The sequence below is a fragment of the Procambarus clarkii genome, chromosome 38 (assembly GCF_040958095.1).
Source record: "Procambarus clarkii isolate CNS0578487 chromosome 38, FALCON_Pclarkii_2.0, whole genome shotgun sequence".
In the NCBI taxonomy this organism is placed as follows: domain Eukaryota; kingdom Metazoa; phylum Arthropoda; class Malacostraca; order Decapoda; family Cambaridae; genus Procambarus; species Procambarus clarkii.
The window spans coordinates 12756453-12783462 of NC_091187.1; the positions used below are offsets into that span (position 1 = coordinate 12756453).

The 27010-nt window shown below is 39.7% G+C and overlaps 2 protein-coding genes across 4 annotated transcripts in view; one reads left to right on the forward strand and one right to left on the reverse strand.

The window, feature by feature from the left end:
* Positions 1 to 6002: 6002 nt before the first annotated feature.
* Scox (Synthesis of cytochrome c oxidase) overlaps positions 6003 to 27010 on the reverse strand; it is a 36162-nt gene continuing 15154 nt past the window's right edge. The window contains exons 1-5 of one of the 2 annotated variants that reach the window (XM_045764783.2): positions 21071 to 21778; positions 16298 to 16490; positions 11049 to 11246; positions 7503 to 7711; positions 6003 to 6482 (exon numbers count right to left, since the gene is read on the reverse strand). In XM_045764783.2, the coding sequence (XP_045620739.2) occupies positions 6321 to 6482; positions 7503 to 7711; positions 11049 to 11246; positions 16298 to 16490; positions 21071 to 21172 (864 nt within the window). In that variant the 5' untranslated portion in view covers positions 21173 to 21778 and the 3' untranslated portion in view covers positions 6003 to 6320. Of the gene's footprint in view, positions 6483 to 7502; positions 7712 to 11048; positions 11247 to 16297; positions 16491 to 21070; positions 21779 to 27010 lie in introns of those variants that run through there. The other variant, XM_069337721.1, reaches the window with a different exon arrangement.
* Positions 23018 to 27010, forward strand: part of LOC123771945 (cyclin N-terminal domain-containing protein 1) — a 17062-nt gene continuing 13069 nt past the window's right edge. For both annotated transcript variants that reach the window (XM_045764782.2, XM_045764781.2), the window contains exon 1: positions 23018 to 23233. In XM_045764782.2, the coding sequence (XP_045620738.2) occupies positions 23146 to 23233 (88 nt within the window). In that variant the 5' untranslated portion in view covers positions 23018 to 23145. The remainder of the gene's footprint in view (positions 23234 to 27010) is intronic.

Consider the following 27010-nt stretch of genomic DNA (forward strand, 5'->3'; position numbering starts at 1 on the left):
GACGGTCGGGAATTGAACGCCGACCTGCATGACGCGAGACCCTCGCTCTACCGTCCAGCCCAAGTAGTTGAGTAGTGCTTGTAGTAGTGATTCCAAGGTCACTTTCAATGTCAGACTTCATTATATCTTGTTGATTATCTAAATTTACCCGGGGGCCACTATCTCCCTATTGTCGACTGGACAGGGTCAGGAAGCTGGCGGCTTGTCCAAGGTCTCCCCCATTGTTCCGCCAAGATTTTTTAGTGATGTAATGATTTGGAATTATAGTTTTAGTAGGTAAGCATTTCCATGAGTTTATAATCCATCGGTGAAAAAGTATTTAGTTTTTGTCCTGCGTTAGGCTATAGTTAACTTGTGCTCTATACCTGTTCCTTTCAGGTAACTTTTTCTCACATTAAATTCCTTCACTGTTTACTTCCCTTGTTCAGTCGATGTAGATCTGTGGCTCTTAAAACCTCGATTTGCTTTCTACACTGGGTTACATATGTATCGATCAGTACACATACACAGATCACAAAAATATAGGACGGATGATGTCAAAGGAATCAAATCCACCAAAGATATTATCGAGGACGGGGTGGGGATACTAACTTTCTTGTGGCTGCAACCCACAAAAGTCGCCCAATTCCCGGATGCTTTGATTCACTGGTAAGTGAATGGAGGAATCGGGTGTCAGGAAACACGTCCAAACATCTCGCATTGTCTGGGTATCGAACCCCGGTTGTGAGACCCAACACTTAAGAAGGTCTACAAACCATGGTAGTCACCAATATTATATAAAATTCCTCCATCACTTATCTAGTGACAATCAACGAATGCATAAATTCAACAACTCAGTTTTTAACTTGGTTTTCCACCTGAGTACATGAGGTATAACCACCTCTTCCTCCTCACACCTATTTGGAAAGTGAATGCGCTCAACTTTCTCCGCACTCAGCTGGAGCCGGAAGGAGGAACTACAGACGGGGAACAGATCCACTCCCGCCGTCGTCAAACACTGGTTGCAAGAGCCAAGACGGCCCTTACCTCCATCATGGTCACTGCGCCATGTGCCGGTCATGTGGAGCGATCCTCATATCCATAGACACTTCCTTCACCCTCTCCCACACCATACAGACAGTTCCCCCTCCCCCCCAGGACATACAGACCCTTACCCCTCACGCGCGCGCACACACACCTGGGTCAATCTCACACACACCTAGTCAATCATCAGTTGACTGACAGTTGAGAGGCGAGACCAAAGAGCCAGAGCTCAACCCCCAAAAGCACAACTGGGTGAGTACACCTCCGCCTAGGATCCCGTTGAGCCTAGTGAAAATTCTGGTAAATATTGTGTAATTACCTGAATTAACACTAGCCTCAAACATATCCCCCTTCCACACACACACACACACCGCCAATATTTACCTGAATTAACACTAGACTCAACGGAATCCTAGGCGGAGGTATGTCAATTAAACCTCTCCGCAATAAAAGCGATTCGACATTATAGTTACATCCAAAGCCCACATCGCGCGAACACAAACAAAATCCCGCTATTACAACAAAATTCAAAACAAAGTATTTTTTTGGTCTTCCACTTTCTCTTCTCGGAAGCGAACACCCAGTGAAAGGTGCACAATCATAAGCGTAAATTCAAGTGACTGAAAATATCAAGCAATACAGAGAGAGACCCCTTACTCCACTGAGCATATAATCACAGTGACGTTGCATAACTTGCGTTGCTTTCGCTGCAATGTTGGCAGATAACCGGCAAACTTGAGCAACAAGAATCATATAGTGGACTGACCTCGAGGCGCGCCGTCAGCAAGGTCGACAACACGAACCTATAGTTGTATACCTGGATGATTAACTCTTCTCCCCTACGCCGCTCCGTTCTGTTATTACACAGAACACATAATCACATAATTATTAATCAGAGAGAGAGAGAGAGAGATGAGATGTGAGAGAGAGATGAGATGTGAGAGATGAGAGATGAGAGAAAGATGAGAGAGATGAGAGAGATGAGAGAGAGAGATTAGAGAGATGTGAGAGAGATGAGATGAGAGAGAGAGATGAGATGTGAGAGAGAGATGTGAGAGATGAGATGAGATGAGAGATGTGAGAGCGAGAGATGTGAGAGCGAGAGATGTGAGAGCGAGAGATGTGAGAGCGAGAGATGTGAGATGAGAGAGAGAGAGAGAGAGAGAGAGAGAGAGAGAGAGAGAGAGAGAGAGAGAGAGAGAGAGAGAGAGAGAGAGAGAGAGAGAGAGAGAGAGAGAGAGAGAGAGAGAGAGAGATGTGAGAGAGAGAGAGAGAGAGAGAGAGAGAGAGAGAGAGAGAGAGAGAGAGAGAGAGAGAGAGAGAGAGAGAGAGAGAGAGAGAGAGAGAGAGAATGTGAGAGGAGAATTACAGTTACAGCCACGCTCCTGTGTTAGGCAAGTCCACTACGGGCCCACCATAGCCCGTGCTACTTGGAACTTTTGTTCCTAATAGCTGAATTTAAAACAACATGAGATGAGAGAGAGGAGAGTTTCAACACAGCTGAGGTATAATTGCTTGCAGTTTCACCAGGTTTCTTATATGATAGGGAACTATGTGGTAATTTCAAAGCACATTCTCAGCACACGAATAATCATATTATATATATATATATATATATATATATATATATATATATATATATATATATATATATATATATATATATATATATATATATATGGATTGCATGGCCTGCACTGTGGAAAATCGGGTGGTTGGCACACTAGACACGACGAAGTCAACGACATCATTAAAAGAAGCCTTGCCTCTGCTCAGTGTCCAGCGGAGAGAGAGCCCCGCAACCTACTGAACCGTGACTCTGTTAGCTTTGCCGGCCGACCAGACGGAATCACACTGCGTCCGTGGAAGGGTGGCAGGCAGTTAGCATGGGACTATACTTGCGTATCCACCCTGGCAACGACATACATCACCCTCTCTGCCGGCACGGCAGGAGCCGCAGCGACACACAGAGAAAAACAAAAGTCAGTCAAGTACAGGCAATTAGATCAAAGGTACAATTTCGTTCCAATAGGGTCTGAGACCCTAGGCCCATGGGGTGAGAGTGCAAGAAGGTTTCTTAAGGATCTTGGTTCCAAGCTCATTGACACCACAAGAGACCCTAGAGCAGCAAGTTTTCTCTTTCAGCGCCTCAGTGTCGCGATCCAGAGGGGAAATGCCCGCTGCATCCTCGGTTCCTGCCCGGCGTCGGAGGAGTTCGAGGAAATCTACAGCCTCTAGGAAGCGAACTTTTTCTTGTGTCCTCTTAATGTTCATTTTTTGTATAAAATCAGATATGTAACTGTATAACCTTGCATAATAAAGTGTACATCATAATAAAAAAAAAGGGGGTGGTAGGAGAAGTGAACACTCTTTCGTATTCAGAGTTAAATGTCAAGTTTTTCCCTGAGTGCTCTGTGTTCCCTTCTCTGAGGCTGTGGGTCCCTATAATTACACCAGTGGTGGTACCCCCCTATTTAATTTATATATATATATATATATATATATATTGGTTTGTCCTGGACCCTTATATGACAACATTTCTGTTCATCCTAGACCTTTATATGACAACATTTCAGTCCATTTTGAACTTATCAAATCAATGATTTGATAAAGGTTCAACTCAGCCCAAAACATTATTATAATGCTTTCATATAATTTTATCTGTGTAAGCTGGGTTCTTCAATGCAATTTTCAGAAAAGTCTGACCCACAACCTCTAGAGCAGCCAGGGACATTGAATATGACACATGTTTCTCTAATCCACTTATGATTTCCCCCAAAAAGTCACCTACTACATCCTGAACAATATACAAGACTGACCCCATGATCTACAAACTCTATAGCAGTGGTTGTCAACCTTTTTCGCAAATGGCCCGATTTTCTAATACTTTAAAGACTCCAAGTGGGTTGTGACCCTCCAGTTGGAAACTACTGCACTGCAGCAACCGTTCACAGTAAAAATAACCCACCAATCTCTGCTGCTTGGATGGGTTGGTACAGCGAGTCTCACTTCATGCAGGTCGGCGCTTGATTCCTGATGGTCCAAGTGGTTGGGCCCCTATTCTTTCACTCCATCATCCTATCCTGTCCTCATATTCCTTTCCAGTGCTATATACAGCAGTCACACTGGCTTAGCACTGATAATTACCTTATTACAGTAATTCCTGATGAATATCTTACCTCACCTCTTTGCTGCCCATCTTCTATCACTGCTTCTTGTTAGTAGTTAAACCTTTTAACTCATACCAAATACCCACATCAGACAAACAAGGAAATTCCATCACTCAAAGAAAGAAAAATCAGAGAAGGAATATGAAAATTAATGAATATAGAGGCACTGTTTGTGATGATAAATAACTTCCTCTGCAACAGTTCAAAATGTTTTTCTCAATAACATAATGGGTAGTAACAGCATCCTGATTTGCCAGCAGCTTATCGAAGGCCCCCCCCCCCCATTTGCATTATCTTTTCCAGGTAGATTTTAAAACTTATCACAATTTTGGCATTTACGGATTCAGCGGGTAGGTTGTTCCATGGGTTTATAACCCTGTGGGTGAAAAAGCACTCCTGTTCTCTGTCTTTCATTGAGACCTGTTGAGCTTGAAACCATTGCTCCTGGTTTGTGTTACATTTGACCTTTTGAAGAAATTGTCTGGATCAACGTCCTCCAACTTGTTCAGTATTTTAAAAGTTTCAGTGAGATCCGCCACGTCATGTCTGGTTTGCTGTGTTGTTAGCCCTGTGGCCATCAGCCGTTCCCAATACGAGAGATGACTTAGCTCTGGAATGACTTTTGTTGCCCGGTGAAATCCCCATCCAATGAATGACAATGGCTGTAGATTAAAAGATCTATGCAATGAAAGAGTTATGCATTAATGATGTATTTTGTAAATATAAGGATGCTGGTATACATAAAAATATATGGTGCAAGGTAAATGATTTAATTGCACCAGTTTAACCATGTGGCAGTGACGAATCTACAATTTGTGGGGCTCTGAAGCTTGAACTGTTATGACTCACTTTTTGCAACCACCAACAAGGTCTAGGTAACCACTGTTATCTTCTTCAATAGGGTTCTTCCAGGACAGATTACAATTTTTGTGTAATTTAACAGCTATATCTCAAATTTTGATTAAATCCGAGATGTCGATCTAAATATTTTTAAGCAATGTGGGCTAACATTGCTAACATTCTGGGGTCCCCTCTGGTTTTAGGGGGCCCTTAAACTTAAAACTTCATTAGTATCCTAGTAGATGCACCCGCTACTATGTGGAAACAAGTACAGTACTGTGCTGTACACTTACATGTGTAATAAGAACAGTGAGAGAAGAATCTGGAAGTTGGTCTGATCACCCATTGGTGCAATGTACAAAATGATAAAAGTGGTTTAATGGTGATCATACCTCAAAAGGCTCCAAGAGGCAAAATAATACAAGTTGAAGCATTTAGTGAGAGAACCGGTAGATGAATACAAATGAAGAGCCGACAGCAATCTTGAGTAGACTAATGATAAATTAACCCTAAGTTTCATGTGAGAAGTTTTTCAAGAAATACTTGATTAACATAGAAGGGTTTTGGAGTGATGAGAATGTGTGGAGTTGGCAGCATGTTGCTAAATGCTGTGAAATATTTCTATGTAGATAGCAGCACATGTGGATAAAGGTATATAGTAATGGACATGAACAAACAAAAAAAATCTGTGGGTGAAATGGTTTCCCAATTTTTTATAGTTAAAGACAGGAAAATTAGGTTTGCCAAGGTCCTCAACCACCCCCCCCCCCTCCGAGGCTAATTACTGACCCTCCCCAGGATACACCCACACAACAGTTGCCAAACTCCCAGGTACAGTACCTATTTATCAAGGTAAATGAACACCTTATCTTATACTTAAAAGTAAAGCTTACATTTCAAAGTAAATGTATTTTGTAAAACATATTACATTAGGTTACTATAAAAAATGTTTACTTCAAATCAATAAAATCCCATGTAACAAATTTATTTAAAGAATCAGTAATGGCCCATTACAATATATTCGATGCCACTATTACCTCAAAAGTACCTTTATAATTTCTACAATATTATACAATGAACATTTAGCATGCTAAATGAAAAATGTTTATGTACAATGAGCTTTTTCAAAATGAATATAGTACAGTATAGTACAGTACTCGCAAATTTAATGAAATCTGAATCGAAAACTTAAAGTGGTATAAAAATAAATTACAGTACTTTTCATGTCAAGATAGTGTAAACACATTAATATAATGGTGAAAGTAATAACATACCACACTTGTGAAACTATAACAGAGACCGAATGAAACTCCTTTTGTTCATTTCCTCAAATTTCTTCATATTGAGAACAATACTATTAGTTACTTCTGCAGCAGTCTTGTTTTGACCGTAATAGTCCACAAAGTCACCATCGGGATTCACGAGGTAGATGATGATAGTGTGGTCCACCTGATCAAAAAAAAAAATGAAAAAGACTGATAAATACTCTTGAAAAAGAAGAATACAGTACTATATTTTATGAATGGTAAAATAGCAACATTTTGCCTTTATTTTTCTCTGTACAGTAATTCAAAAGTTCAACAACATTGTCAGTTTGATAGCTGTTGGACCATTTTTTCGTGGGAGATGGAGCTATTAGGACTGAACACTCCTTATGAAAAAGGACTTTTACTGTATGTTTAGTGCCAGTCTTAATTTGTAAGTGGTTTGTCAATGTTCAGAATGTAGATGAAAGAGACAACTTTTTAACCCATAGGCAGCGGTTATCGTCAATTGTCGATTCACGAGGTAATGTGGATATTGTCACATGACGATTTAAACAATTTTTGTCCTGGTTTTACATGTATGATGCAAATATGGATATAACAGCTTTCTATGGATGTAAATAAAGAAAAACAAGTGATAAAACAATAAGTGAAACATCGGAGGATAAAACAGAAGCGTCAGTAAAGTCAAGCACCAAACGTTGACAAGTGCAAGATAAAGCCTAGCAGTGAAATGATAAATATTTACTTATTTTCGTGTTCTTACATTTTGCATACAAATTAATAATTCTATAATGAAAAATGATTTTTTGGGATTATGTTATTTTTTGTGCATTGTATGACCATTTCTCCATAGCCACTGTCTAATGGAATGAAATGGAATTATCAGGGTAAAGCGCCAAGCCCATTTCAACTATACTGTATAGCACTTGGAATGGCCGTTTTCTCCTGATAATTACCTTACCTTTCCAATACTCATAACTGAACAGTGCATTTTTGTAATCCACAAAATGATAGGAAAAAATATATTTGCAATTTATATGAGCTTTTGATTGATTAAAAGTTAAATTTAAGACACTTCACTGTCTAAATCCTTATCCTGATCCCTTCCAAGTGCTATATAGTGGTAATGGCTTGGCACTTTCTCCTGATAGTTCCCCCCCCCTAGTTCACTGCATATGAAATAGATATACAGTATACTCACGATATAATCATCATCATCATCCCTGGGCCCCGCACTGAAATACACTCTGTAGGCATGACAGGCCTCACCAATCTTCTCATCCGGCCCTGTCAGACCTAACATCTTGGGATGAAACTCGCTCAAGTACTCTTTGATGGCCTTCTGGCTATCTCGATGTGGATCCACCGTGATGAACAGTGGCTGAATGTTTCCTACTTGTTCCATTTGATCTATAAAAAGAATATAAGTACTGTAATGATTTTTCATTAAGAGAATATTACACCACACAAAATTGTGCTGACAAAAAGATGTACAAGAGACACATTTTTTAATAATTCTAAAATAGCACCGAGGGTAATTATAGGCAGATGAGGTAGCTCCCTTCAGCCACTATCACTGGCACATTAGGGTAGGGTAGGTTAAGCACATTAGGGTAGGGCAGGGTAGGGTAAGTAAGAGACATTCTGGCCACACAAAGCTCCTATTAACATTTTGATCCACTAGGAGAAATAGCCTTGCCCCCTGCCTATGGCAGGGAACACATGAGGATCAAAGATCAACACATAACTGAGGTTAACCACTCTTGAAAACAAGAAGTCACAATACTTTTCCGCCCCAGCAGTTACCAAAACTACTGAACACTTAAAAAATCTAACTTTGCATCAATAAGCCTCCCTCCACTACCACCAGGTATGGCCTAGAGCAGCTTGGGCCTAGAGAAAGGCAGCTACCTTGCTCTTATCCCCAAGGATAACCTACTGACATAAGGACGAGGAGAAGACTGAGTATGGGAATGAGCAACTAATAAGGTACTGCGGAGAAATGTCTTAATCCTGCTGGGACAATAGTGACACCGAGTATCTATCTATACCCTCCTTCCTCCCTCACTCGTTCCCTTCCTCTCTTTCACTTACCCCTACCTCTCTCTCTCACTCCCCTTCTCTCACTCATCCCCTTTCTCTTTCACTTACCCCTACCTCTCTCTCTCTCACCCCCCTTCTCCTCTCACTCATCCCCTTTCTCTCTTTCACTTACCCCTACCTCTCTCATTCACCCACTGAATTCATGTCTGTCTAACACTCTCTTGATTCACTCACTTGGCTCTTAACATGTTATTACTGTATATTGCACTATGAAGAGAAGGCTAAGGGAAGTTACCAAGAGGTCCTTGCTCCAAAACAGAGTAATGAAACCCCAGAGAGTGATGAAAGCCCTCTTTCCAAGTGACACCTCAGTAGCTCCTCATTCCGGCACTTTAATGTCGGTCCAACCCAAGTGCGTTTGGTTGGACTGGGACTGAAGTGCAGGTGGCTACCTCCTTCGACTCAATTGTCCAGTAGCACTGTCATTTGGTGGCAGTTGGTTTGTGGGTATGCCTGTAGTACTTCAAAATGATTCTCAGCAATTTCAGAGTTGTCAAGGATCATCTGAAGGAAGTTTGAGTGTTTTAAAGAGTTAGTGTGTGGTATAGAAGACAATTTCTCTTGGTGGTGGCTTGAGGTATGCCCTCCATTGAGCTCCTCGATGAATTAATATACTCCTAGGATAGATTTAGTGCCATGGAGAAAGGAAGCTACAGAGCTGCTGCTCAAAATGGGACACTGCAATACAAAATACTATATATACATGTGAATATGTGCATGAAATAACATGTAATTAAATAAATAAATATATATTATTTAATGTACTAGATAGACAGCATTTAGCTGAATTTACCTGAGGGCAACCATGTCCCTAGTAGCCTTAATGGAGATAGGAAGCCAGTGGCTTTTCAAAAGTTCCCCCCCTAATTCCCCAGTCTTCCTTTATGATTTTATCAAGCTGAATTTTTAAAGGTAGTAATGTCTCTGCATTTTTGGCTTTGGCGGGTAGGCAGTTTCATCTCCTGTTTTCTGTTCTACATTGTGGATGATTAAGCTGTATGTGTTACATCTAACCTTTTAAAGAAATGGGCTGGGTCAATATCCTCCAAATTGCTTGGCATTTCAAGTTTTGACGATATCAGTCCTGTCATGTCAGGTTTTCATCATTGTTAGTTCTGTGACCCTCAACAATCTTCATATGAGAGTCGACTTAATTCTGGAATGATTTTTTGCCTGACGCTGGACGTTCTCTAAAGCAGATATGTCCTGAATGAGGTCTTCATACTTGGTTACAATAGTCCAAATGGAGGTGCACCAGAGATTAGCACAGTTGAATAACTTTTCTTTTTCTTAAAGTCAAAGGTGCTTTGACTATTCCTAGGGTTTGATTAGCTTTTTTTTTCTTTTACTGAAACTCCCACTTGTGAAACTTTCAATGACTGGCAGATTCTGACTCAAAGGTCCTTTTCTACGTCAATCTGCTGCAAGGTAGTGTTGTTGATTTGGTCATTATCATGTGCATTGTTATGTCCCATAATGCAAGGTCTTACATTTTTTCAACATTTAAAAAACATTTTTTTGCCTGTCTTCCGATCATTTGTAGAGGACATGTAGATCTTTTTTTTGTAAGATTTCAATATCATTTTTGCTTCTAACTTTACCATAGATCTTGATGTCATGCAAATTTTATGATGTGGTTTGTAATACAGTACAGTATTCTCATTTATGTTATTGACAAAAAGGGTCAGCCTCAAGATGGAACCTTGTAATACTGTACTCCACTCTCCACATTTTTCCCGTCGTATACATTTCCATTTAAGACGACCCTTAACCATCGTTTTATCCATTCTAGTATTCTACAATTTATTTCATATGCTTGTAATTTCTTTGCTAGTCTTTTTTGTATTACCTTATCATAAGCTTTTGATAAGTCCATGTATAATACATCTACTGCAAGTCTTTTGTTTGACTAACTGGTTACCATCTATCTTGAGGTTATCTTGAGAAGATTTCAGAGCTTAGCGTCCCCGCAGCCCGGTCCTTGACCAGGCCTCCTTTTGTTACATGCCCCCAGGAAGCAGCCCATAGCAGCTAACTCCCAGGTACCTATTTACTACTAAGTGATCAGGAGCATCAGGGTGAAAGAAACTCTGCCCATTTGTTTCCGCTTCCATTGGGGATCAAACCTGGAACCTTAGGACTACGAATCCTGAGCGCTGTCTACTCAGCTGTCAGGCCCCATTTCCAAAAATGTGAGAAGGCTTTTAAGACAGGATTTACTTTTAACAAAACCATGTTGCACTGACTTTACTAGATTGTTCAATTTGAGAAGGTGAATGATTCTCTCCCTTAGGATTCTAGCCAAGAGCTTACAGATATTTTGACCATCAACGATATATCATAATTTTATAATACTGCTTTCTGCAATTTACCAGAAATGCTGTTTTGATGTAGCACAATTGTCAATCTCAGTGCTAAAAACCACTGGTACAGTTCAGTCTTCACATCTCACACCTACATAATGTTTACACATAACCTGTAGTGGCATGACTATGTCCAAGGATCCAACAGACGAAAGATGTTTACCTTAGGAAGCCCAATCAATCTGACATAGCAGATGAAAAATATAGAATATCAATCAATAACTATCCTTAATCACAGTATTACTAAAATAAAACATTATTACTGCAGTGATATATCATACCTACAGCATCCACTACAGCGGCCATCTTCTCAAGCTCATCAGGACAGACATCGGGACAATGTGTGAATCCAAAGTAGATTAGAAGCCACTGGCCTAGGAAATCGTCACTCTTTCGTGGAACACCATTATGATCAATTAAATCAAATTTCCCACCAATATTAGCTTTTCCTAACTGTCTCTTCCTCTCCTTGGCCATAGCTGAAAGAAAAAAGTAAAATAGAAATTATCTTTAGCCATATTTATCAATAAATGTAATGTAGACTATATTCAGGGATTTCTTTATACAATACATATTAAAGTGATCCATCTCCTTGGAGTAAAATATGAAATGTTTAAACCTTTTTTGTCCTTGAGGTTCCATATGTTCCACAATACAATAGCAAAACACAAATATTTGAGCAAATCAAAACATGTGTAGAGGTCTTGGTAAAGCAAATATTTCTCAAAACATACAATTTTTGGCCCTTATTGTATACTACTCTTTTTGAGATAGCTCTCTTGAAATTCCCATACAGAGGCCTTTGTACAGCTTCACTGCAGTCTGTGGACCAGTTAGGAACATGTCTGACTCATGAAAGCTTAGTAAAATGACTAACAATAATTATAATAATTTATATCACACTATCCTATGATCATCTTAGTCAATTAGGGAAGAGCATATTGTTGGATCTTACTTGGCCTTTACCACCTCAGCCTTCACCACTAAGGGAATGGGGAAAAGTTATTTCCCTTTTCACTTTTTGAAAAACAGCATTTATCATATGAAAATTAATAAGACCAGCATTGAATATAATGAAACACCATTTTCTGGGCGAGCCCCAGAGGCTCCCTGAAGCTATTCGAACTGATATGTGCTATACAGTATTAGTTTGGGATTATCAGTCACATAAGTTCTTATGCCTACCAAGAACCACGAGCCACAACCTGGTCCCTTCAGAGAGGCGCAGGGAGCAATGGCCTATGAGAACTTTATATTTAAAGTATGTACAATGTCATAATTACCATCGACTGGGGAAAGGACCCAGAAAGGTAGGAGAATCAAAACAGACCACTGCTGGGGGGAGGGGGAGCTAACAGCACATCACTTCAGTTCTTGAATGATGAAAAAATGCAGACCGGAGGGAGGGAGGGTGTCAAGGAATATCCGGGGCTCACCCAGAAAATGGCATTTCATTACTGTACATTCAATGCTGGTTCTCTGTGGTGAGCCCTGTCGGCTCCCAGAAACTAACTAATGAAAGATAAGTAAAAGGAGGGATTTACCTGGGAGGCGGAAGCACTGCAGGTCTCAAGACAAGGAAGAGACAGACTGCTGTGACAGTCGCCCAAAGCCACACATGGTGGGGAAGGAATTGGAACGTTTAATAGATATCTCGCGGCCAGGGCCCTGTTCGACCTCCAAAACCCCCGGGCGTGTTTTGGAGGTCGAACCTCCAAACCTCTACCCAAGACATGTTGCCAAAAAGCGCTGCAAGAGCAGCATACAGTACTTCCGAACGTCATGGGCATGAGGTAGATACACAAACCCTGAAACAGGACACTACGGAAACTGGATCCACCTACAGAACATCCACTGTCACAGAATGTCCACCGTCACAGAATGTCCACCGTCATAGAACGTCCATTATCACAGAACCAGTGACCCACAGGAAGTAGCATAGAGTCGCCACTGGACACAACATGTGACAACCCCGGTCTAACCAACATTGGTTGCGTTGGTTGCAACATTGGTTCGTTGGTTGCATCCACAACCAACAAACCCCTCTGCAAGCCCGCCATCTCATTCTTCCCCAGAAAAGTAGGAAAAGGCTGCAAACAAACAAAACGACCACCTGGACTAAACAAACAGAAACCCGGCATCGGAAGAGAGCATGAAGCTCCCCAACTAGACCCCTTTTCCCATCAGTCATGGATGATGTCACTTGGAGCCCTGACGAAGTATGGGTCATCAAGAAACCTATCAATGAGCTTATAACCTTGTGACTTTCTTCCAGGGGTAAATTTCAATCAAAATTTTTTCTCATCATTTGGAGAAGGAAAAAAATAAAAACAGCGTTGAATGTAATGAAACGCCATTTTCTGGGTGAGACCCGGAGGATCCCTGGAACTATCCAGACTGATATGTATATCATTAGACTTTGGCATCAGTCAATGATTTACCTGTGAGGCGGCAGCATTGCAGGTCTCAAGACAAAGAAGAGAATGACTGCTGCAAGAAGCGCCCAATGTCACACATGGCTGGAAAGGAACCAGAACGTTCAATAGATACCTCGTGGCCAGGACGCGGGGCCTAGGGATCCGCGTCCCCAGGCCTACTGGGGACCACGAGCCAGACCCCTCAGAGGCACGAGGAGCAATGGGCGGTAGAAATGCAAATGGGATTTGGAGCATTTTATGTCTGCCATCGACCGGGCCAGGCACCCAGAAAGGTAAGCTCCTCAAAACAAACCCCTATTCTGGTTAAAACGACTAAAATAAACTAACGAGTCGACAGAACTCCCCAAATGAAAACGAGCAAACAAGCATGACGTTACACCAGCTGCGTCACATGTCTGCACAGCTCCCCCCTCTCCAGGAGTGGGAGGGGGAGCCCCCAGATCCACTGCGCCAGCACTCCACCCTTCAGTTCGAGGCTGGATGTCAAAATACGCGAAAATTGCAGACAGGGGGGAAGGGGCGTTGCCGGGGAGCCTCCAGGTCTCACCCAGAAAATGGCATTTCATTACATTCAACCTGGTTTTCTGGGGGGAGCCCCTTCAGCTCCCCGGCGCTACATCACCAAAGACAAAAATTAGAGGGACTTACCTGGGAGGCGGTCGGTGCTCTCACCTCAACTCGAAGTCAAGACAACAGGCTACAACCGCCGACCTAAAGCGACACAGGCCTGACTAGGCCCAGGAACATTTACGAGGAAGCGTGCAGCCAAGGCCCTGTTCGACCGCCAAAAACCCTGTGCTATTTTAACCAGAATAGGGGTTTGTTTTGAGGCGCTTACCTTTCTGGGTGCCTGACCCAGTCGATGGCAGACATAGAATGCTCTAAATCCCATGTACATTTCTATAGGCCATTGCTCCTTGTGCCTCTCTGCGGAGGCCAGAGGTTCTGGCTTGTGGTCCCCGGTAGGCCTAGAACTCCATTCACACCGACTGATGCCAAAGTCTAATGATATACATATCAGCCTGGATAGCTCAGGGAAGTTAAGGGGCTCCCCCTAGAAAAAAACAAGCTTCAAAAGACACTTTTGTTACTTTTCTAATAGTGAGCAAAATCTAAAATTCCAGCCCATAGAGTATAAATGTAGAGAAAATTTGTTTAAAAGCTGTTTGAACAGTAGTCTGCCCACATGAAGACCAGCAAGATTTTCCACACAAGTACCATGATGAAGATTTTTTTCTTGCATTCTGAAAGACCTTTGTTATCACAAGAACTGATGCCTTTAGAGATGATGGGCCAATGAATTGATAGATATTTATTTAACAAGAGGAAAACATCTTCCCCAGCACCAGTTTTGCAGGCATGGATCAGATCCTCTCTAAAATGGAGGACCAAAAGGGGGATCAACTTTTCACCTCTACCACAGACTCCCTAGAGCACTGTTTCCTTCCATCCAAGAGGAAGCAAGAGTGGTACGTCATCCTTCCCGATTTCACGTTAATGTTAAAATGGATACGGCAAAACTTCTTTCAGTTGTCATCAGAGTAATTTCGCAATATGCTTACAATAATAATAAAAAAAAAAATTAACGAGTAAGAGTGTTAGAAAGCCTCATTAATTAGGAACAATCATTAATTGGTGAATTTGACTTGAGGGAAAACTAGGTTTACATTTCCCATTGATAATTTAATTGCAATATCTACTCAAACATCTTTCCTAACAGATACATTTAATTTTATGATGTGACAAAAAAATAAAAATACACATGCATGATGACTTTAAATAAATGAAAATAAAGTTACAGGCTGAATTCTTTGGGTATTCCACACAGGAGGAAGAGAGAAAGGGTCAAATGGAAGTGGTGCCAGTGGTGTATGGAGATGAATGGTGGTGGCAGAGGTGTGTAGAAGCAAATGTTTGTAGCAATGGTGGTGTCAGAGGTGTGTAGAGGCTAATAGAGGCTAATGTTTGTGGAAGTGGTGGTGGTGGTGGTGGTAGATGTATGTGAAGGCTATGGGGGAGGGTGAGTAATTGTGTCAGAGGAGGTGAGGAAAGGTGACAAAGATGTGCAAGAGTGAGAGAAAAGAGGAAGGAGTGAGGGAAGACGAAGCAGGAAAAGGGGGTGAGAAGGTGTTAAAACCATATAGGGGAAAAATGCAAGTCAGCATTATTGACAACACTGCACTTAACACTCCAATACAGTACATATACACAATATGATCCTTTAATGAACTAAGGAGTAAGAATGAGAAAGTAGAATATTCAAATGAACACCAAGAATTTGCTACCACACTCATGGTACAGTATTTCTAACCAATAGTAAAATATAACCTTGCTAATCTATAAAACATTTAGATAAGAAACATGAACCAATGAGGGATCCCTGCGTTAGAATGGAATTAAAGTCATACTTGCTAGTACAGTAGAGAATGCTGAATATTCTAATGTTATTCAATTCCTGGTATTGAGGGCATAAAACCTGAACTTAGGTTTATCAAAGTCCCTCTAGGCCAATTACTGACCGTCCCCAGGATCTAACCTACAACAGTTGGTAAACTACCAGGTACCTGTTTACTGTTAGTCGAACATAAGCATCCGGCGAAACTTGCCCAACCGTCTGTGAACAGCAACAGGTTGGGATCTGGGAATCTGGGATCCTCAATCGTGAGCTGAGAACAGAGACCACTGTGCTACAGAACCCAAGTGTATAATAATTACAGTCTTATTTGCTAGTACTGTACATGATAGGGTCTCTTTAGTACAGTTGGCTTCATTCTTGTCTCACAATTGAGGATCCTGGGTTCAATTTCTAGGTGGGACAGAAATGATTGGTCATGCTTCCTTCCACCCAATGCCTCTGTTCACCCAGCAGTCAATAGGTACCCAGGAGTTAGGCAACTGTTGTAGGGTTGCATCCTGGTAAGGGTCAGTGGATCAACCTTGGGAGGACCTTAATACAAGCCTAAAGTACATATTTACACATGCTTACAGACTTCCCATCACAAATAGCAGGAATTAATTTTGTATTAATTATTATGCTAAACGTTCTAAAATATAAAAGGCATATACAATCCAAAATACCAGCTGGTACAAACCTAATTCTTTCTCTGATCTAACATAGAGCATAAAGCCCAAGACACCAGATCCAATAACTCCTGTGACTAAGAGAGACTTCCAGGATATAGGCCCCTTGCGCGGCGGCTTCTCCTTCTTGGGTACTTGACTTTTTGGAGGCAGTGCAGAAAAGAATCTATAATTTTGAACATAGCTTGAAGGCTTTCTACATTTCTGTAAAAAGAAAAAAAAATGGTATTCATAATTTAATATCTACAGGGGTCCGTCTAATTACCACAAGCTTCAGAAAGCTTCCTGGCAATACGTTAGTAATGAATAAATATGATGTTAGGTTAGGCTGACCTAACCTAAACTAACCTAACCTAACCTAACCTAACTTAACCAAACCTAACCAAACCTAACCTAACCGACGCTTGGATTGTCGACTTTATTTGGCGTCACCAGCTCTTTATTTTCGTCTAATTTCTTAATAAAAATATACTTTTTCAGATTAAAATTATGTTTTCTCGTGTTGTACATTCAGCACCAACATTATAATGAGTAAATATATCATATTTATTCATTACTAACATAAGCTTTCTGAAGCTTGTGTAGCTTGTGGTAATTAGACGGACCGATCTACAGTGCTCTTCTAGTGCTGAACCTTTATAAACTGAAAATAAATTACAGTGAACACATTAAAAAAATAAAAATATATACTGGTAGTTTACCAATTGTGTTAAAAATGATAGAACTATTTGTAATATACTGTACAATTAATGAATAATTTTAATATACAGTATTACGAAATGTTATACAGTACTTGAGATTCAAGTCAGGATTCAATGAGCATTTACTCAACCACTTACAAAACATGTACAGTACCGGTCGGCCGAGCGGACAGCACGCTGGACTTGTGATCCTGTGGTCCTGGGGTCGATCCCAGGCGCCGGCGAGAAACAATGGGCAGAGTTTCTTTCACCCTATACCCCTGTTACCTAGCAGTAAAATAGGTACCTGGGTGTTAGTCAGCTGTCACGGGCTGCTTCCTGGGGGTGAAGGCCTGGTCGAGGACCGGGCCGCAGGGACACTAAAAAGCCCCGAAATCATCTCAAGATACTCAAGATAATCGAGTACCTCTTTTAATAATCATGGAGGCTTTGTTTACATTTATGAAACAGTTTACAAATATCGAAACTTCACAACCCAAGGATATCATTTTATAAACAACCTCGTAGTGCTTTGGAGCTCATAAACTGTTTAATACAGTAAATGTAAACAAAGCCGCCATGACTGAGGAAAGATGTACAAGTTTGCAGCTGTAACGTCACAATAATGTGGCTGAAAAATGTTGACCAAACCACACACTACAAATAGAAGAGACGACGATGTTTCGATCTGTTATGGACCATTATCAAGTCGATTATCACAATCAGCTTGATAATGATCCAGGACGGACCGAAACGTCGTCATCGTCTCTTCTATTTCTGGTGTGTGGTTTCGTCAACACGTACAGGTTTTGTAAGCAATTGTATAAATGTTTAACAAGTCCTGACCCTGGTCTTCATTATACATTTGAAGGTGATCTATTTCATCTTTGCTACACCATCAGAAAAAATAATTTCCTAAAATGTTCAACTAATTTTTATTCGTGAAAAGTATTAACTTTTGTGCCTAGATAGGTCATCAAATGGTAAACAACCTAAAATAAGCTATTTTGTGAATAAAAGTTAAGATTGTCAAAGATTTAACAAATTCAGCATTATATGAATGGTCCACTCTAACACCTTTTAGGATTCCTGTCAAAAAAGCATGTTTTACCCAAATAATGTGATTTCTTTGTGCAATAATAACAACATTAATAATTCATTTTGTCAGGGTACAGGCAGCCAATTTGTATACATGTATACATTTATATACAATTTATCTTCCAGTACTGACATTAAGGACTATCTTACAGGTAACTATCCACAGTCTCTGTACCTAAAGCCTATTAACTCCACTGACGTCAATGAGATAATCCTTTCCCTTAAAACCAAGTCTGGTGCCCTTGAGGAGATACCAACTTTAATTTACAAAAAAGCCTCCAGATCTTTAGCCCCTGCTATTGCTTTGCTCTTCAACAAGTCACTTGAACTCCAAACCTTTCCAGATATTCTAAAAAAAGCGAGAGTAACGCCTGTCCACAAATGTGGTGACCCCACAGATGTTAACAACTACAGACCTATATCAATCCTGCCAAACTTGTCAAAAATTTTTGAAAAACTTATATACAAGCAGCTTTACTCATATCTAGCCAAACTCAATATACTTAGCCCTTGCCAATATGGCTTCAGACCCAAAAAAAGCACTAACGATGCACTTATTAGTATGCTTAACTCGATTCATACAGCTCTTGATAAAAAGGAGTTCCCTGTTGGGTTATTTGTGGACCTGCGTAAAGCTTTTGATACTGTCAACCACCAAAACCTTCTTCTTAAATTACATCATTATGGAGTCAGAGGACACTCCCTACAATACCTCGAGTCCTACCTTACTGACAGGCTCCAATATGTTTCTGTGAATAATACAATTTCTCCCACCCTACCCATCAACATTGGTGTTCCTCAGGGCAGCATACTTGGCCCTCTCCTCTTTCTCATCTACATTAATGACCTTCCAAATGCCTCCCAACACCTCAAACCAATTCTATTTGCTGACGACACAACCTTCATTTACTCCAGTCCTGACCCTCTTGCTCTAAATGCCACAGTAAATACTGAGCTTAATAAAGTCCATCTTTGGCTAACTGCCAACAAACTCACCCTTAACATTGACAAAACCTTCTATATTCTGTTTGGCAATAAATCCTCTAGTCTTATAAATCTCAAAATAAACAATACCCAAATTTGTAACAAATTAGATGGCAAATTCCTTGGCATTCTCATTGACCACAAGCTGAATTTCCAGGGACACATTCTAAATATATCAAAAAAAGTTTCAAAAACTGTGGGCAGTCTTTCTAAGATCAGATATTATGTACCACGCCCTGCTCTGGTGACTCTCTATTACTCCCTTATCTATCCTTATCTCAACTATGGTATTTGTGCTTGGGGTTCTACTACCCAAAATCACTTACGTCCTCTAATTACCCAACACAAAGCCGCTATCAGAACAATATCCAACTCTGGCCCCAGACATCACTCGGTACCCCTACTCAAATCTCTTAATATGTTAGATATTAAGTCACTGCACATTCTCTCATGTGTATTATACATATATAAAACGCTAAACTATAATGCCAATCCTGATCTTAAAAGCTTCATAGAAGGTTGTAACAGAACCCATGAGCACCACACCAGAAATAAATACAGTTTTGATATTCCTAGAGTACGTCTTAATCAAACTAGAAATGCTCTGCAAATCAAGGGGCCCAGAATGTGGAATGACCTTCCCAACCATGTTAAAGACTGTACCTCTCTCAACCAGTTTAAGATAAAAACTAAACACTACCTAATAAATTCCCTGTAATCTACCTCACTCCTCTATTGTCAACCCATGTCTGTTATTTTCTTTTTTTTTCTTTTTTTTTAATCAACACTGTTTGTCAACCTATTGTATTTGTGCTGCTTTTTCAGTCATGTTCCCCCTTTTTTTTATCTTTATTTGTATTTGTTCTCAACATCTTTTATTCTTTATGCTCAATTAGTATTAAGTTCTAGATATTAATGTTTTTCTTGCCCGAAACGCATTGCGTAATAGTGGCTTTAGGCATTGTATGTACTAGCTCTATCTATATATCAATCCATTAATGTAACATCACTTGTATGTATATACCTTTCCTGAATAAACATCTGAATCTGAATCTGAATCTGACATACATGTTAGGCTTATATCAAGGTCCCCCAAAGGTCAAACTACTGACCCCTCCCCAGGAAGCAACCCCACAACAGTTGCCTAACTGTCAGACACCTATTTACTGCTAGGTAAACAGGCGCATTAGGTGATAGGAAACCCACCCAACCATTTCTGTGCCACTTCGGTATTACAGTCACCGTGGCGTAGTGGTGAAACTCTCGCTTGGCACTTCGTGAGCGCTTTGGCCTGGGTTCGTATCCAGGCCGGGAAGGATTGACTGGGCACCAATCCTTAACTGTAGCCTCTGTTCACCTAGCAGTGAATGGGTACCTGGTTGTTAAATGATTTGGCGGGTCGTATTCTGGGAGAAAATTAGGATTAAGGACCTGACCGAAATGCTATACATGCTAGTGGCTGTACAAGAATGTAAGAACTCTTGTATATATAAATAAATAAAATAAAATAAAAAATAAAATAAATAAATAAATACATAAATAAAATTTAAAGCCCCACATACATATAATAATAGTTTATTTAGGTAAAAGTACATCAAAAGATAGAACTAGTATATACCATTCCTAAAGCCACTAATACTCACAGCGTTTCGGGCAAGCGTTTCGTTTCATAGATTATATAATAATCCACAAAACAAATTAAAATAAAAAAAGCTACGTAAAAAAATCTTAAACAAAAATAAAACTACTTATAGATTTTAAAAAAATCACCCATATTCAGTATACATAATGAAAAGTTTTTTTTAACTATCAAGGAAAAGTGCCAGGCCATTACGACTATATAGCACAGGGGTTAGGATAAGGATTTGGGATGGGACGGAGGGAAGGAATGGTGCCCAACCACTTGTGAACGGTCGGGGATTGAACACCGACCTGCATGACGCGAGACCGTCGCTCTACCGTCCAGCCCAAGTGGCTGGGTATATAGTAATTAATGAAAGCCACAAATCAGATCAACTTTACCTGCAATAGCGTGCCGGCTCTTCGGTCAAGAACGCTGCTTCGATTTGCAACGCAGCTTAAATAAGGTAAAAACCCTGTCACCCTGGACATGATCCCCGACATGACGTTGTTTCTGAGGGGATTTATAGAGCTGATAGAGCCCAAGGCCCCAGCCCTCCACTCCCCCTAGTATCACACTTCTGGAGTATGATTTATAGAGCTGCTAGAGCCACAGCCCCCAACTCCCCCTAGTATCACACTTCTAGAGTTTGATTTATAGAGCTGCTAGAGCCCAAGGCACACCAGCATCACGTTATGTTGTGATTTAAAGAGCCACAGTAGAGCCCAAGATCCACCAGAATCACGTTGATTTTGAAGAGCAATTTAAAAGAGCTGCTAGAGCCACCACTGTCACACTGTTCCTGGAGTGTGATTTATAGAGCCAGTAGAGCCCAAGATCCACCGGAATCACGTTGTTTCTGGAGTAGTATGATTTATAGAGCTAATAGAGCCCCAGACCCACCGGCATCACACCGCTTCTGACGAACACTAACTCTCCTTATTATATATTATTGGTCAATATTTAACAACCCAAATATTAAAAAAAAAACACTTTAAATCGTCTGCTTGTCACATATATATTTTTGATGACTGAAGTACAGGATTATATGTGCATGGATTTTCTATAAACTATGTATTCACGCCGGTGTAAACATCTGTACTGATAGGTAAGTGCTCATAGGTAGATACATCACCTGGCGATGGACACAAACGCGATCGACGCACAAAAGCAGTGTGATGCTATGGTAGGTATTTATTAACTCGCATTATATTGATTATATGATTATATTATAGTTATAGATGTATATAACAATATGTATTATAAATGTACACTTAATATATAATATTAAGTAGAAAAAAGACGTCAGGAGGTACATGCATTTATTTTGGTCGTTCAATATATTTGTTCGCTAGATAGCGTTCGCAGCCGCCTTCAAATACTAGAATTAATCAAGCATTATATGTTATATAGTGCTATTAATGAATTAAAAATTATGAGTAAACGTTAATTTTCTCACACATACATTAACATAACCAATAAAACTGAAAATGGGGGACTCGTGACCGTATATATATATTTAATAAGAGGCTAACACCTCACTATGGCAATTACGTCTCATTATTTCATTCATAGATGATGTCCACTGCGACTTTGGCCTATTTGAATGCCCATACGTGTCTCTATTACGATAAAGTTATTTTTACCTGATTTAACCGAGAGCCTCTAACCCTAATGGCCTCGACGTGGACATGAAGTCGGCGGCTTGTCAAAGGTCCCCCATATTTGCCTTGATGATCGTTTTCAGGTATATTTTGAAATTCGGCACAGTTAATTTTGCATGTGCTGTTGTTATAAACATCTTCTGCATGTCCTATTTTGATAGACCTATTAATCTATAGAACCCATTTCCATAAACTTACCTGCATGTTCTGTTTTGATAAACCTATATTCTGCATAACCTATTTTCATACATTTATCCTCAACGTAAGAAGACACAAGAAAATGTGTAGAAAGCCTATTATTGCCCATACGTGACAGCTCCTATATATGGAATCCGAATTGACCCAATTACAACAACAGGATAGAGCCGGTTGAGCACGTGTCATTTATTGAAGATATAACATATATAACTATATACGCCCTACGTCATGTATAAGTGAGGTTATATAGGCACAATCCCATCATAATTTGATTTATATTTCTTTATAATCAAATATACATACACTTTTGTTTTTAAAACATTTATAAAAATGATATATGTGTATTAGTGGTTTTAGGTTATGATGTACTAGCTCTATCTATAAATCCAACATTATGTTTGTAATTCCTATTTTATGTATGTACTTAACCTGAATAACAATTTGAATTTGAATTTGAATTGAATATAATCAGTGAAGGCAGGGAGGTTCAGTCTTGGTGGAGACGCCGAGAGGGAAGGACGCTCGCAGTTTTCCCCTCTCCTCTCACCCACCTTCAGCCACGAGGTGGGGGGATTACAACAGTATACAACATACTGTTGTATGTTGCATGCAACATGGCAGAGGGGAGATTACTCACGTTTTCCACGCCTCCATCCTACTCCTTCGACTCGACTTACAAGCTTTGGAAGACTGACGCCATGAGTAATTATACCCATACTTTGCATTTCTTTAAATTCTTTTACCAAAATGCATAGGATTTTGTACAAAAACCTTTTGTTTATATAGGATTTTTGTACAAAAACTTTGTTTATATATGATTTTGTACAAAAACCTTTTGTTAAATAGGGTTTTATACAAAAAAACTTGTTTATAGAGGATTTTGTATAAAAAAACTTGTTTATATAGGATTTTGAATAAAAACCTTGTTTATATAGGATTTTGTATAAAAAACCTTGTTTACATACGATTTTGTATAAAAACCTTGTTTATATAGGATTTTGTACAAAAACCTTTTGTTTTTATTTTATATAGTTGGTAACTGCAATATAATTCACATGTATATGGTTATAATTAAGTTGGCACATAGATTGGATTTAATGCACCTGGTGCTCCGATTTCCTTTCTTTGTTAGTATCCTAGTTGACACAATATAGATATTGGTAGACTGGTTTTATCTACCTTATAAGGGCCCTCAATAATGCTTCATGTGAGATCTAGATTGAGGGAATGCACAATATACAAAGAGCCTTACAAAACCTTACAAAGAGATCTACATAAACTTCACAAATGGTCAGACAACGGGCAAATGCTTTTTAATATCGACATATGCAAGCCCTTGCATGTGGGGCATAGCAACCCAGTGGGATTTCTTCTCATTAGGGGTTGTGTATGCTGCAATGGTGGTGTGTCCACTCACAGGATGAGTGGTGCTGTCCAATAAACTCGCCTTTCGGGACAAAAATTAAATAACATTACATTACAGCAGATTGATGAAGAAAAGGACCTTGGAATCAAAATCCAATATTCAGGAAAAGTTGCACAGATGGCAAGGAGCAGCAGTCAAAAAAACTAACCAAACCCTTGGAATAATCAGGCAAACCTTTGAATTTGAGGAAAAGAAGGTAGTGATTCAATTGGACTCTGGTGTGCCCCCCCCCCCATTTGGATTACTGTATGCAAACATGAAGACCTCATCTTCAGAAGGATATAGCTGCTCTGGAGAAAGTGAAACAACACTGCAAATCAGACATGACAGGGCGGATCTCATTGAAACTTTTAAAATACTGATCAGTTTGGAAGATATTGTTCCAGGCAATTTTCTTTACCTGATTTACCTGGTTTCTTCAAAAGGTCAGATGTAACACAAACAAGGAGCAACAGTTTCCAGCTCAACAAGCAACAATGTAGGACTGAAAGTAGGAGATTCTTTTTCACCCACTGGGTTGTACACCCATGGAACTGCCTACCTGCTGAAACCATAAATACCAAAACTCTGTTAAATTTTAAACTCTAATGAGTAAAGATCATCAGGGCAAATGGGAGGACTTTTGACAAGCTGCCAGTCCCTGTCCTTGTCCAGGCCACAAGTGTTAGTGGTTCTCAGATAAATTCAGGTACCTGTAATACCATCTTGGATTAGGGCATTATTAGTATAAATGGGGTGAACTTCGCTAAATGGGGTAAAATCTGGATGGAAATCTCAAATGGGGTAAAATCTAGATATAAGTAATTTCACTGAATTTACTTGAGGGCCACTAGTGGCCTTGATGAGGACAGGAAGCTGGCAGCTTAATTGTCAAAGGTCCCCCCCATTTGCCTTTATCTTTTCCAGTTGGATTTTAAAATTTAACAGAGCTGTTCCATGGGTTTATAAACCTATTATTCTGTAGAACCCATTTCCATAAACTTACCCATTTTTCACCCTGAAGGTGAAAAATCATCTGAACTACTTGATAAACTCTTATGTAGCCCACTTTACCTTCCTATATGTCAACCTCTGTTTTGCTGTTATTGAACATTAATTACTGAACTTGTACTACTGCTGTTATCTGCCATATACAAATTCTATCTTACAGGTAACTATCCACAGTCTCTGTACCTAAAGCCTATTAATTCCACTGACGTCAATGAGATAATCCTTTCCCTTAAAACCAAGTCTAGTGCCCTTGAGGAGATACCAACTTTAATATACAAAAAAGCCTCCAGATCTTTAGCCCCTGCTATTGCTTTGCTCTTCAACAAGTCACTTGAACTCCAAACCTTTCCAGATATTCTAAAAAAAGCGAGAGTAACGCCTGTCCACAAATGTGGTGATCCCACAGATGTTAACAACTACAGACCTATATCAATCCTGCCAAACTTGTCAAAAATTTTTGAAAAACTTATATACAAGCAGCTTTACTCATATCTAGCCAAACTCAATATACTTAGCCCTTGCCAATATGGCTTCAGACCCAAAAAAAGCACTAACGATGCACTCATTAGTATGCTTAACTCGATTCATACAGCCCTTGATAAAAAGGAGCTCCCTGTTGGGTTATTTGTGGACCTGCGTAAAGCTTTTGATACTGTCAACCACCATAACCTTCTTCTTAAATTACATCATTATGGAGTCAGAGGGCACTCCCTACAATACCTCGAGTCCTACCTTACTGACAGGCTCCAATATGTTTCTGTGAATAATACAATTTCTCCCACCCTACCCATCAACATTGGTGTTCCTCAGGGCAGCATACTTGGCCCTCTCCTCTTTCTCATCTACATTAATGACCTTCCAAATGCCTCCCAACACCTCAAACCAATTCTATTTGCTGACGACACAACCTTCATTTACTCCAGTCCTGACCCTCTTGCTCTAAATGCCACAGTAAATACTGAGCTAAATAAAGTCCATCATTGGCTAACTGCCAACAAACTCACCCTTAACATTGACAAAACCTTCTATATTCTGTTTGGCAATAAATCCTCTAGTCTTATAAATCTCAAAATAAACAATACCCAAATTTGTAACAAATTAGATGGCAAATTCCTTGGCATTCTCATTGACAACAAGCTGAATTTCCAGGGACACATTCTAAATATATCAAAAAAAGTTTCAAAAACTGTGGGCATTCTTTCTAAGATCAGATATTATGTACCACGCCCTGCTCTGGTGACTCTCTATTACTCCCTTATCTATCCTTATCTCAACTATGGTATTTGTGCTTGGGGTTCTACTACCCAAAATCACTTACGTCCTCTAATTACCCAACACAAAGCCGCTATTAGAACAATATCCAACTCTGGCCCCAGACATCACTCGGTACCCCTACTCAAATCTCTTAATATGTTAGATATTAAGTCACTGCACATTCTCTCATGTGTATTATACATATATAAAACGCTAAACTATAATGCCAATCCTGATCTTAAAAGCTTCATAGAAGGTTGTAACAGAACCCATGAGCACCACACCAGAAATAAATACAGTTTTGATATTCCTAGAGTACGTCTTAATCAAACTAGAAATGCTCTGCAAATCAAGGGGCCCAGAATGTGGAATGACCTTCCCAACCATGTTAAAGACTGTACCTCTCTCAACCAGTTTAAGATAAAAACTAAACACTACCTAATAAATTCCCTGTAATCTACCTCACTCCTCTATTGTCAACCCATGTCTGTTATTTTCTTTTTTTTTTCTTTTTTGTAATCAACACTGTTTGTCAACCTATTGTATTTGTGCTGCTTTTTCAGTCATGTTCCCCCTTTTTTTTATCTTTATTTGTATTTGTTCTCAACATCTTTTATTCTTTATGCTCAATTAGTATTAAGTTCTAGATATTAATGTTTTTCTTGCCCGAAACGCATTGCGTAATAGTGGCTTTAGGCATTGTATGTACTAGCTCTATCTATATATCAATCCATTAATGTAACATCACTTGTATGTATATACCTTACCTGAATAAACATCTGAATCTGAATCTGAATCTGAATTGAATG